Here is a 13,134-nt window from a genome sequence, read left to right on the forward strand (position 1 = left end):
GTCTATTCTGCCTCTCTTTGAGCCACACAATGACATCCTCATGCTTCATGTAGAAGATAGCCTCATTGCCCAACAGGAAGAGATAGAGAAATTCCATTTGAAATTACTGTAGACATTATAAAATATTTGGGAGTCTACCTGCCAAAACAAACCCAGGAACTATATGAACCCAATTATAAAACACTTTTCACACAAATAAAGTCAGATCTAAATAGTTGGAAAAACATCAGTTGCTCACAGTTGGGCCAAGCTAATATAATAAAAATGACAATTTTACCTAAATTAATTTACTTGTTTGGCACCATACCAATTAAACTACCAAAAATGTTTTATAGGGCTAGAAAAAAATAATAACCAAATTCATCTGGAAGAACAAAAGGTCCTGAATATCAAGGGAATTAGTGAAAAGAAATGATAGGGAAGGTGGCTTAGCCACACCAGATCTTAAACTGTATTATAATGCAACAGTCATTAAAACTACTTGGTACTGGCTAAGAAACAGAGTGGTGCATCAGTGGAATTAGGTACACAAGACACAGTAATCAATGACTACAGTAGTCTACTGTTTCAGAAACCCAAAGACTCTAGCTTCTGGGATAAAAACTCACTATTTGACAAAAACTGCTGGGAAAACTGGAAAATGGTATGGCAGAAACTGGGCATAGACCAATATCTCACACCATATACCAAAATAAAGTCAAAATGGGTTCACGATTTAGATATAAAGGCTGATACTAGAAGCAATCATGGAGAGCAAAGAATAGTTTACCTGTCAGATTTATGGAAAAGAAAAGAATTCATGACCAAACAAGAGATAGAGAGCATTATGAAATGCAAAGTAGATAATTTTGATTACAGAAAATAGCCTCATTATACTTGATTATACATGTTGGCAACAGTTTTATTTTCTTGCGTTCTCTGGGGTGGGGAAAAGGGATAAGAGGGAGGAGGTAAGTGGGAGAGACTGCACCTAAAAACAAAATAAACTAGAATAACAAAAAACCATAAAAAAGATTATTGGTGACTTTGGAAAGAGCAGTTTCCATTTAATGATAAGGTCAAAAGTCACATTGCAGAGGGTTTAGAATGAAATGAGACATGAGGAAGTGGAGTCACTGAGAGATGACAGCTTTCCCGAGGAGTTTAACCATGAAAGGAAGGAGAAATATAGGAGGATGGAGACTAATGGTGGGATTAAGTGACAGGTGAAGGCTGGGGGAGTCTGAGTGCATTTGTAGGGAGCAGAGAAGGAGCCAGGAGATGAGGAGAGATTGAAGAATAGAGTGGAGGTGATTGTGGGGCAATCTGCTGGAGAAGAAGGAGAGGGAATGTCGATAGGATGGAGTGTATATAGAGGAGCTGTCCTTGGCAAAAAGAAGGGCCACCTCTTCATGGGAGATACGAGTGAAGGGCTAAGGTGAGATTCTTAGCTGAGACTGTGTAGGGAGGGGCAGGCAGGGAAAAGGTGAATAGAGTTCAGCTAGTCTAACTCAAAAGGAGAAAGGAGAGCAATCCAGAGGCCCAACAGCCCCTTTTGTAGACCAGCTGGCAGGAGGCTATGGGGCTATTTAACAATGGAACAGAAAAAACATATTGATTAGACAGGTATTCTGGGCAGTCTCACTATGAAGAGGAAGAACACTTCCCCAGAGTGGAGTAGGACAGAAAGCAGCAGCAAAGAACAAAACTGCAGATGACAGCCATGAAGGTGGGAGGGGAGTGGAGGGGGTGGGTGATGCTGCTGGAGGCAGATCTGTATATTTAAGCAGGATGAATTTCCAGCCAAAACATTAGGCAGATCTCTATCTAGAAGTGTACATTTTCTGGGGATCTGCTCCTTTCCCCCACTGATGTGTGAGTCACTAGAAGAGCTCCCCACTGGTGATGGGTGGGGCCCTTGGGAATGAGTTTACCAATGGTTTTTCCCATTGTTTACTATTCTGTCTCAGGTACTTTGCCATTTGATTTATGTTTCCTGCATGATCTGTTGGTAGAGAATGCAAATGAAAATGGAGGACACAGATCTTTGAGTTCCAATTTTCTGAGCTGTCAAAAGACTACTTTTGATTTTTGTAATCTGGAACTTTGCTTTTTCTAAAGTATTTCCTGTAGTGGAGTAGAGATCCAATTTTTTGGTTAAATAACTTATAAAGTAATGAAAATATTTTGAGATTATGTGACCTAAAATAAAATTTAAATTTTGAAATGAAATCAAAGCAGTTAAATATTATTTTACAAAACTTCTTTTTAGAAAGTGAATGAGTCATGGAAAATAATTTCAATACTCCATTTCACTTAGTTTTTCCTGCTGATTTATTATACTCTTATACAATACTAATACAATACAGGCATTGCTTATTTTAAGTAAACCATTTTAAAATACTTTAGAAGGACAGAATTCATCAGTTGTCCCTTTCTTTTAATTCTTTACAACATTCAGAAGAACTCAGGACCACGAGGGTGAGTCATTTAAAAAGAAGCAGACTACAACAACTGAAAGGCCCCCCTCCCCCCCACATGATCACAATTAACCACAAATACTATTTTCACTTTTATACAAGTACGATTAATTATTAAATTTATGGAAATATAAATGTATACTTTTACATGCATGCTTAAAGTTTATTCACGTAAAGTTGACTTTCAGGAAACAACATTTACATTACATTGAACAAAAGTCAAAATCTTGTTGATATTTCCAGACACAGTCCTTGGACAGTCCTTGTTTGAACAGTGTTTTTCACATCATGGATGAAAATATTTACATTTGGCTTCCAAACCTTTCCAGTACAGTCTGAGACAACTCCTCTGACTTATGCAGTCAAAAATGTGGAGGGAGAGGGTATTTGTCCATGCATAAGACTGCCAATGTTCTGTATGCTAAAAGCTAGTAGTCACAGGTGGAAAATCAGAGCCTTAAATGTGGATACCTGCTTCTGAATGCTGGATGCCCAAAGAGAGAGTCCAGCAACGGCTAATTCTCCTTTTGGATTCTTGAACGTCAAATGGAGCCAGCAAGATGCTCCAGAGAACCAACATAGCAAAGTCTCTGTGTTAAAAACACCCACCTTACTAATGGTTCAGTATTGCTTCCCTATCTCTCCTTTTTTTTCAATCTTTTACTACTCAGTGAATTAATTCCACTTTGAGAAATCTTTCTCTTGTGTTCAGCACATGCATTTCCAGCTTTGTCCCCTTTCTCCTTCCCTTCCCCCTTGCAACTTTGGTCTTTGCAGTTCTTGTCCATGTCTTCCCATCTATCTCACATAGAGGATCTACCCAGGCCCAAGCCCTTCCTCTGGGTCTTTTTCCATTCAATGGGGACCAGGGCAGCACTCTTGCCCTTTTACCTCAGGAGATGTTGGCCTCAGGAAAATCTCTGTTGCATTTGTAAGCAAAAGACACCTTAATCATGGTGAGAAACAAAGGTACTGCTTATTACTTATATGTGTGTATACATAGAGATAGATAGATAGATAACTATAATCACATTTATGTCACATAAACACAAGAATAGTGTTTATATACCACTATCACAATATCAAAGAAAAGGATCACTATGAATTTGCAAGTGAAGTTAGCCATAATAAAGAACCCTGAAACCTCTAATGCTCTCATGAGTGCCCAGAAATCACCTTCAGAATCATCACAGAGGTCATGAAGTACTTTCTGTAATTCAGTGTGCCTGAATAAACTTATTCACACTGAGATGGAAAGGGCTCCCAGGAATAGTTGTATTTTAAAACAAGGTACAGGAAGAGGGCAATGCTTCACTCCAAATAACGCGTCCATAGTGGTGGGATCTCAGATATTGTGGCTGGCTCGTGGTAATGATCATTTTGGATGGGGCAGAGGAGCGGGGAGGTTTCCCTTCCCTATACCCTTCATGTGACACCATGTGGCTGACCACCTATTGCATTTTCACATAAAGTCAGCCCATCATGGAAACTTTTTGACTGATGTTAATAAATGGAAGGGAAAAGTAAGACTCCATTGTCTCTGATTACAGAAGCAGTAAGACAGACAGATGAACCATACCAGGGTATGTTATTCATACTTGCCAACCTCAAAACATTCCCATTTCATTTTCCATTAAACTTTTAGAGATAGTAGAAGAGAGAACAATGGAAAACAGGAACATTTCCCATCAATTATTAGACCTGTTTTTTAAAAGAAATTGTATAAAAGATTCTTTATTATCTCTATTTTTGCTACTTTTCCTAACAAAGGGAATAATATAATTTGCATCTGTATGGCAGAGCAGAGATGCAAGTAGCATAATTTGGTGTCCATCACGTAGTACAAAGTGAGAAAAGTTAGAAATGTCATCCACAGTCCATGAAGGATTTGGGTTCTATAACTTAGTTTTTCTCTTTTTTTTCAAAAGCAAGATAGTTTATTTTAAGGGTACATGTTATTGTCAGGGTGGGTATCATAGACAAAAGAAATGTTTCTGTTGTCCATGGCTTTATCTCCCACCTCTTGACCTTTATTTATACAAGCTGTTCTTGGGATATCCTCCTTCCTCACCTCTACACAATTCAACTTAAGGCTCAGTTCAGATGTCTGTCACCTCCTGAGTAGAACTTTTCCTCATCCAGGTGTAGGTACCCTCCCCAACTACATCACCTGGCATTTACTCTGTATATATTTTGTATTGAATTCTCTATATGTACGTTGTCTCTTCTAGGAGAATGTAAGTTCTTTGAGGACAGGGAATAGCTGATTTTGTATTTGTAACCTGCAGAGCCTCACCCAGCCCCTGGCCCATAGTAGATGTTTATTAAATGCTTCTTGATTAAGTAGTAGATGACCTCAAAGAGCCCTTCTATCTCTAAATCTCCAATTCTTTGATTCTGGGAGAAGTATTTAGTGTGATGTAGAGACATTGGGTATCTGAAATCTGCCTTGGCATTCCAGATCTGTCGGGTACTAGCCACGTGCCTATAGACAAATCGTTTGCCTTCACTCATCTACCACTTCTTCATTTGCGACACAGACACTACCTGCCTCATGGGGCAGTTAGTAGGAAAATGCTTTCCAATGCTTGAAGCACTATAGAAATGTGAGTTACGTGTGACCTTTTTTGAAAGGAAATATTCCTGAAAATATATCCTCCTATATATTGAGTTGTACATTTTTAGTGGGGTTAATTTCATCCTCTTACTCCTTCCCTTTCTCTTTCTATAACCATGCATGTCTCTATCTACTAAATGTTTTCTCTCTAGAATTTAGAAAGTTTTAGAACGTCAAGTTTTCACTCACAAGAATACAATACACACACACACACACACACACACACGCACACGCACACACACACGAGGATGCTTGACTGGACAAGAACCTTCTCTTAAATGTCTCTGATACAATTCAAAGATGAGTAATTCAGTGTTATGCTCCTCCCCAGAATTCCTAGCTACACATACACTTGCAAAAAGCTTGATGCTTGCCCTCTTTAGCTGATAACAGAAGAGGCACTATCCTCTTCCTTCTTCCCACCATACCCAGTGAGCAAGGTCACACTAATCTCAGAGACCTGGGTGCTCCCGGTAGCTGAAGCAAGGCCTGTGGCCAGGTTCCTGGTGACAGTTGAACGCCTGGGACATTTGTACTTGAAACAAAAGATTTGTGTTTTAAAATGCTCCCGGAAAGTTTTGCTCAGCCAGTAAAGAGCAAAGGGGTTTACACAGGAGTTGCTAAAAGCCAGAGCCCGAGAGAAAATGGTGGCCACAAGATGAAGGGTAGAGGAATCAATGGAGGAATGGTAATTGAAGGACCGATAGAGGTAAAGGATATGATTAGGCAGCCAGCAGATAGCAAAAAACCCCACCAGCACCAGCACTGTCTTGGCAACTCTCTTGCGGGATTCAATCTATGAAGCAAAGGAAGAAGAAAGGTTATTTAGCAGGTTGAGACAAACAGAGCATTTGGAGTACTTTGAACCTAACTAGGTTACATGGAGCACCGCGAGGCAGCCGATCATACCAATTAATTAAAAAGCAAAGCACTGAGATGTTTGCTCTCTTTCTATGTTGACAAAGGGATCAAAAGATCCCCTGGTTTTTAAAGAGAAATATGAGATTTTTTTCTATCAAATGAGACTGGGCCTTGGTAACATTTCTATTCATTCTATTCTTGTCTAGGAGACGTTGGCATATCTGGCCCTTTTAATGCTCAGTTACATTTCTGGGAAGCCATATAATATTGCCCAAGGCTTGCAGACAATTAGAACTGCACAAAAGTGGAATGAGCTCTTTGGAAGGTAGCAAGTTCTCCCACCACTGCACGTCCTTATGCATTGGTTAGATTAGAGGATCTTGTTGGGGGTGCCAGGATTTATGTATGCTGGAAAAGATCTTAGAGATCATCTAATCTAACTCCATGAGTGGCAATTGGTCTTTATTGTTTAATGGTGGACTGAATTTCAGAAAACAACCTAAAATCATTTGGATCTAAATCTAGCATATAAGGTGGCTAATCAGACTAGGGAAGGCCAGATTTGGTCCAAAACAAGATGTGATTTGTAACAACATTTGTCCTTTGGGGTTGTAAATGCCTCCCAAAGAAGAGTTCCCCCAATGGTCTTTGCCCTGGCAATATCATAGGAATCCATGTGTAGTCTCCTGGGGGTACTATTTGAAAGAAAGTAATATTAACTAGTCAGAAAGGTACTGGCACAGGAGTCAGAAGAGCTGAGTTCTATTCTCTGCCCTGCCATTTTTGGTCATGTGTCCTTGGGTAAGTCACCTTCCCTCCTCGGGCCTCAAATGTGGCCTACATAAAAGAGTTGGACTAGCTGGTCCTTAAAGTCCCCTTATCCTTCTAGGCCTAACATTCTACAATAATGACACATTTCTACCGTCATCTTCCCTCTCAGAGCCTCAGTTGCTTCATCTGTAAACTAGAGATTATACTTGCACTTCCTATCAGACAGGCATGTTGCAAAGAAAGCATTTGGCAAAACTTTATGTTCTATATGCAAAGGTGGATTCTTGTGTTACTATACTATTCAGTGGCTCACCTCTCTGAACTCTGTCACTTTGGTGGCTGCCCTAGTCTCTACTTCCAGTCTCCTAAAGGCTTTATCACTAAATGATGGGAAATTCCACTCTCTAGCTCAGCTTTGGGCTGTCTGGTAGCATCAGCTCTGATTCATCCATACCTGCTTGCGGGCATGTTCTTGCTCTTCGGCGGGTATTTCGATGGTGCTTTTGTAAAGAGCTTTGGCAATCAGAACATAGTAGACAGAAATGACAGAGAGGGGAATAATGTAGAAGACCAAGAAGCATAGGACAGAATGAGCCTCTTGCCTGTTCTTTTCAGAAACAGGATAAGGAGCACAGGCTTCAAAAGACTCATTTTTTTCAGGATTATAGAAAGGATATAAATCTGAGAATACAGCCTCCGGGATAGCAAGAACCATGGAGAGGATCCAGATACAGCCAACTTTCCCACAGGTCTTCAAGAAGGCATCAGGGGCTGGCAGTTCCAGGGGCTTCACTATTGCCTTGTATCTGCAAGTGTAACCAGAGGCAGAGAGAGAGAGAGAGAGAGAGAGAGAGAGAGAGAGTCAGAAACAAGAGCAGAAAGGTTCTGTGGCCTGGTAGGCAAGGATGCGATGTCATGCCATACCATACCATACCATACCACACCATACCATGCCATGCCATGCCATGCCATACCATATGATACAAGATAATATGAGACATTACACTGTAGCAAATGACTCAGCACACTTTGCTTAGGTGCTGAGGGATAGGAAGTTTGATGACCCATTACCTGTCCTAAAGGTACTCAAAATCTAGCAGAAGACTAGGGCACCTACACAGGTTGCTAAAATACAACATATGTATCATATTGCTTGCCTTCTCAATGGGTGGGAGAGGGGAAGAAGGGAGGAAAAAAAATTTGGAACTCAAAATTTTTTTTAAATGAATGTTATATATAACCCATTTAAAATTCTTACCTTTTTAGTGGGGGGGGGGAGATGAGGGAGGGAAGGAGAAAATTTGGAACTCAAAAAAATTTTTAATGAAAGTCAAAAATTGTCTTCACATATAATTGGAAAAATACGATTAAAAATTAAATAAAATGAGCGTGAAGAGTTGGAAAAAATGAACGTTAAAAACAAACAAATAAACAAACACAAATATATACTATAGCATTGCTAAAAGCATTGGATTTGAAGCCAGAGGCCTTGAGTTTTAGTGCCAGCCCTGACATTAGCTAGCTGTCACTGGCAAGCCACTTTCGCTCTCTGGGCCACATTTTCTGAATCTGTCAAATGAGAGTGTTGGACTACAGTAGGGGTTCTTAACCTTTTTGTGCGTATTGGCCCTTTTTGGCAATCTGGAACCTATGGACCCCTTCTCAGAACAGTACTTTTAAATGTATAAAAAAACCCACATGGGATTGTGAAGGAAACCAATTATATTGAAATCAAGTTCTGAATCTATTTCTTCAAAAAGAATTCATGGACCCCAGGCCAAGAGCCCATGGTTAGATGATCTCTAAAGTCATCTCCAGCTTTAAGTCCTAAGATCCTAGGATCAAAGGGAATTCACACAGGGCTTGAGACCTGCAAGGGACCTTAAACATCATTCAGGTCAACCCCTCTTTCTATACAAGTCTACAAACTGGGGCCTAGCATGGAGGAATGATTTGCCTAGAGTCACATAATTAGCTAGAGGCAGACTAGAACCAAGGTCTACTGGCCCTAAACCCAGTGGTTTTTTTTCTACCACATTAGGGCAACCTCCCACTTAGATCAATACAATCTCAGAAATGAGCTACCACCATTTATCAGTTGGCTGATCTAATTTGGATTGCTAGTTCCTAAATAGATCACATCTCAATTTTTTTTCTTATAGCAGCTATTCCCTTTACCCATTATGTGAGGTGTTCTAGGTTTAGGATTTTAGAGCCTTACATATATTTTCCCTTTTTTGAGGTCAATAGTAAGTTCTGAGGGTGTTGATTTCTGTGTGATAGTAACTCAATGTGTAACCTTTTTCTGAAAGCTGTCTTTTGATGGGGTCAAAGGATGATGTCTTTTCTCAGGGGACAAGAGATGAGTAGGATGTCATGACATTTCTCCCATTACAGACTGATGCCAGGGTAAATTTTACCTTGCCTATTAGTATAAATTCATCTGCCTAGCCCTGTTTGTATCACAATTGTGGTGGCAGAAGCTGAAGGGCCTTGTGTCAAGGTGTGCAGCTGGCACACGCCTCTTGTTACTTTCCTCCTTTGAAAATTGCCTTTTCATCTGGCAGCTAAAGAGGTAAGCCCTGAGTGAGTGATTGTCCAAATTAGATACAATCCTCATTGCAGAAAGAATAAAGGAAGGAAAGGTTTTCCTCTTTTCATGATTCAGAAGGGCAAATTCTTACCCACTGTAGTCCTAGGGAGCTATCCCTGTGGGGACCATTGGGCATTGCTGGCTTGTCAGTTTCTCAGGGGCTTTTAAATTTCAGTTAATATTTAAGTCCTATTTTTTTCTGTGCTGTAAGAGTAGGACTCATACAGAACAAATATATAAATACACATAGCTAAGACAATTCTAACACTGACCAATCACAATCTGACCATGAGAAAATGTCCTTTCCATCAGTTGCTAAAGGTCAAAATGGATGAATTTATTTCTGCAAGACCTAAAATGTTATTGACCAGCTATAGAGAAAACAAATAGAAGTAAGTCATGACATTACCTAGCACTCCCAGCAAGCCAAAAACCTCACTGCTTTATTGCCAGAAACGACAGCTTGCCTGCTTGATTAATTCCAACCTAATCAGATGCAAACATCTGTATATTAAAGCCTCCTATCAATGGTCAATTTCACACCTGTGTTGGTATCTTGGCATTGTCTCCTATGTGCCACTAGGCTGCACTAATGTATAAGGTATGGCTGTTCAGGGGCACCTTAAGCCAAATACCTTGATGCACCACAGAAAAGACATAATTTTCCGTATTGCTGCAGACAATTATCCTTCTGGGAAAGTCTTTTTCCTCTGTACATCCTATCATTCTGTGAGAAATCATCTCCAAAAAGGTAATTTTCAACCTCTTCCTAGATTTTAGACCAGTAATTTAAAGTTTAGAGCTTTTAAAAACTTTTGTTATCCTAACATAAAGCCAAACCACAGCCAGCTAAGACCAGGTCAAAACCTTCTCTCCTTTCCCACAACTTTCCTCCCTTGACAGACATGACAGAGAAAGAAAAACCCACCTGTCAGCACTGAGAATAGTTAGTGTGAACACCGACACGCCGACTGAAGTGAGCTGGATGAAAGAGAGAAGCTTGCAACCGAGTCTTCCGAACAGCCAGGTATCTGCAATATACTGGGTCGCGTCCACTGGCACACATGTTATTAGAAGCAAAAGATCTCCAAAAGCCAAGCTGGTGATAAAAATGTTTGGAACTGTTTGCATGGACTTGATCTTGAAAAAGACTTTGATGAGAACAGCATTTCCAAGGAGACCCACCGAAATGATCACGGAATAAGTCAAAAAAATGGTACACAGGATTCGTGATCCTAGAGATGTGTCTTCAGTCTTTCCCTCATCCATAGTATCATTAAAAATACTGGATGCTGAGGATTCTGTATCATTTGTGATCAAATGGAAAGTCTGGTTAGGTGAATTGAGCTGTCCTTGAGACATTTTCTCCAAAAGAGACTTTAGTCTTTAATGTGTCTTCTGCTCAGTTCAAATACGAGTTGATTTGTTCATTGAATGCCTACATCAAGTAAAAAGGGGATTATAGGAACAGAACTGGATCTAGTAGACTGTATGGAAAGAGAATTCAAGACATCTGAATACAGTAACTCATTTCTTTCAGTTTTGTGTCTCCCAGCATGCTTGGCTAATGCTCACCGTTCAGGCACTGAAGAGTGTGGGAGGTGGAGGAGTTTTATTGGTGTTTCAGTGACAGAGGGATAGGGAGGGGTTGGGGGGAAATGTTCTGTAGTTCCTTATTCTTCCCTGTTGGGGAAGTCTTATGAATAACCAGACAACATTTTTAAAAACCACTTTTTTTTTTGTTGGAGAAGCTCTATTTCCTCATCTATCTATTTTTTAAAAACTGCATAGATATTGTGAGAAATGTTTTCTTTCTCGAAAAGGATTAATTTATTTCCATGCAATTAGAGTGGTCACTGGAGTTTTCTCTTAAGTGACAACAAAACATGTGGGGCCCCTGATGGCACCAATTGGAATTCACTTTCCTAGGTTTAATATTAAAGAGACTCTGACCCAAAAGAGCAGATTTCTCAAAGCTGCTATTTACATAAATCAAGGACCTATGATTTCAGCATTATTCAGAATTCCCTATGCCAGTGCAAATTATAACCTGTCCATAACATTTAATCTAAACTGCATTGGCTCTCAGATTAGTTAAGGGACTTGCCCTTGGTCACATAGCTAAGAAGTGTCAGAAATGAATTTGAGCCCATGTTTTCCAGATTCTAAGTTCAGTCCTCTATCCACTATAGCTTTCTCCCTCATGTTGTAGACGCTTCTGTGACCAAAAGGGTCCAGGGACACTTAGTTGAGAGTTTCATTATATGTCATAGGATCCTAAATGTAGAGCCAGAAGAGATCTTGGAGAACATAAAATTCCAAACCCCAAATCTTAGTAGATGAGGAGAAACGCCCGGACAGGTTCAATAACTTGCCCAAAGTTGACTAAGTTATAAGTAAAGGAGCCAGGATTTGAACCCTCATCCTCTGACTAAATCCTATGTGCTTTCCACTATACTATACTGTCTTCTCCCAAGGTACTCTCAGTTACTTCTTTTGTAAGCAGACAGTTCACAAAGCTCAAAAAATGAAGAGGTTTAATTACTGCTCAATGAAAACAAATGGAACTCATATAAGGTCCCATGGGAAATGGTGATCGCCATCTTTGGGCATTTCTTTCCCAGATGTGCTCATAAGAGACCCTCCCTTACAAGCATTGCCATGGGTCAGGTTCCTGGTGGGTTACTGCCTCTAAAGTAACTGCTCAGTATTCTTTCTCATCAAAGCTTTAGTTGGTATTCCACTCCATGCTTCCTTTGGCAGTCTGTACGTCACTTATCTGTTGGTAATTCTCAGCTCCTAGAAGATGGTGTCAGTCATTCCTTTGCCTTCCTCCTCTGGCCTAAGTCACCAAGAACCCATCTAGGCTGGCTGGTTCAGAGGAAAACCTGCCAACATTAGGAGTACACTTCTCCCTTGTCCACTCCACTACCCTGGGATGCCAGAACCCACTCAGGCGGTTTGACTGCTCACATGGGTGGATGAGAAGGAAGTCACCAATTCTCTTCCTTCTGGTGAGATGGAGGACAACCAGGCCTTGCTGTCTTCCCTGCTTCTACTCCATGCATCTGACCTACTGATATAATTACTTAGAACCTCTAGCCTTTGCATATAATCCACAGTTGTACCCTTAGCATTTTCAGGCTTTTCTGTCCACCCTTCTTTTATGTGTTGCCCCCAATTAGAATGAAAGTTCTTTAAAAGCAATGATTGTCTTACTTTTCCTCTTTGTACCCCCAACAATGCTTACTAAATGCTTATTCAGTCAGTTGGGTGGACTTCATTAGAACTCAGAATGCAGGTACAGATCAGTGTGCAGAAGGCAGCCTTCCCCATGTACCATTGTTTTCATGAGCTCTTGCCTCCCACCAACACCCTCTTAGGGATCAAGAATACCCACAACCCCTGCAATTCTGCATCCCCACTATGGAACTAAGTCTAAGTACACTTCACAGTCAGACGAGCTTTCTCCCCCAGCACCAGAGTAATGAATCTTCTGCCTTCTTTGGCACTTCCCATAGGTCTAGAAGCCAGGTAGGCTCCCATTTCCTTTATTGACCCTCTGAAACTGACTGGGTAGGGTTCTTCAAATTACCCATGACTGCATTCTTCACCTTCCAGGGAAAGCCAAGCATTCTCCTAGCAGAGCCATGTGCACTGAGGGAAATAAAAATTTCTCTCTGTAACAATACAGGGTGTCCCAAAAGTCTTCATGCAGTTTTAAGCTATTAAAACTTAAAACTGCACTAGTGCTTTGGGGATACCATATACATTATCTCATTTGATTTTCACCACAACCCTGTGAGGTAGGCACTATAGCTCCTCTTATCCCC

General features: G+C 40.4%; 1 protein-coding gene across 1 annotated transcript; it reads right to left on the reverse strand.

The window, feature by feature from the left end:
* Positions 1-2,304: 2,304 nt before the first annotated feature.
* BRS3 (bombesin receptor subtype 3) lies at positions 2,305-10,888 on the reverse strand. The gene is made up of 3 exons (XM_036740364.1): positions 10,230-10,888; positions 7,163-7,514; positions 2,305-5,872 (listed from the first exon to the last, which is right to left on the reverse strand). The coding sequence occupies exons 1-3, from the start codon at positions 10,661-10,663 to the stop codon at positions 5,456-5,458; spliced, it is 1,203 nt and encodes a 400-aa protein (XP_036596259.1). The 5' UTR covers positions 10,664-10,888; the 3' UTR covers positions 2,305-5,455.
* Between the last annotated feature and the right edge of the window lie 2,246 nt (positions 10,889-13,134).

Source organism: Trichosurus vulpecula, chromosome X, assembly GCF_011100635.1.
Source record: "Trichosurus vulpecula isolate mTriVul1 chromosome X, mTriVul1.pri, whole genome shotgun sequence".
Classification (NCBI taxonomy): domain Eukaryota; kingdom Metazoa; phylum Chordata; class Mammalia; order Diprotodontia; family Phalangeridae; genus Trichosurus; species Trichosurus vulpecula.

Excerpts from the sequence above, each read along its gene's own strand:
- BRS3 (XM_036740364.1), bottom strand. The coding sequence starts at position 10,663 with ATGTCTCAAGGACAGCTCAATTCACCTAACCAGACTTTCCATTTGATC. Across the intron at positions 7,515-10,229 it reads ACTATTCTCAGTGCTGACAG|ATACAAGGCAATAGTGAAGC; the intron begins GTGGGTTTTTCT and ends TTACACTTGCAG. Across the intron at positions 5,873-7,162 it reads AAGAACATGCCCGCAAGCAG|ATTGAATCCCGCAAGAGAGT; the intron begins GTATGGATGAAT and ends TTTGCTTCATAG.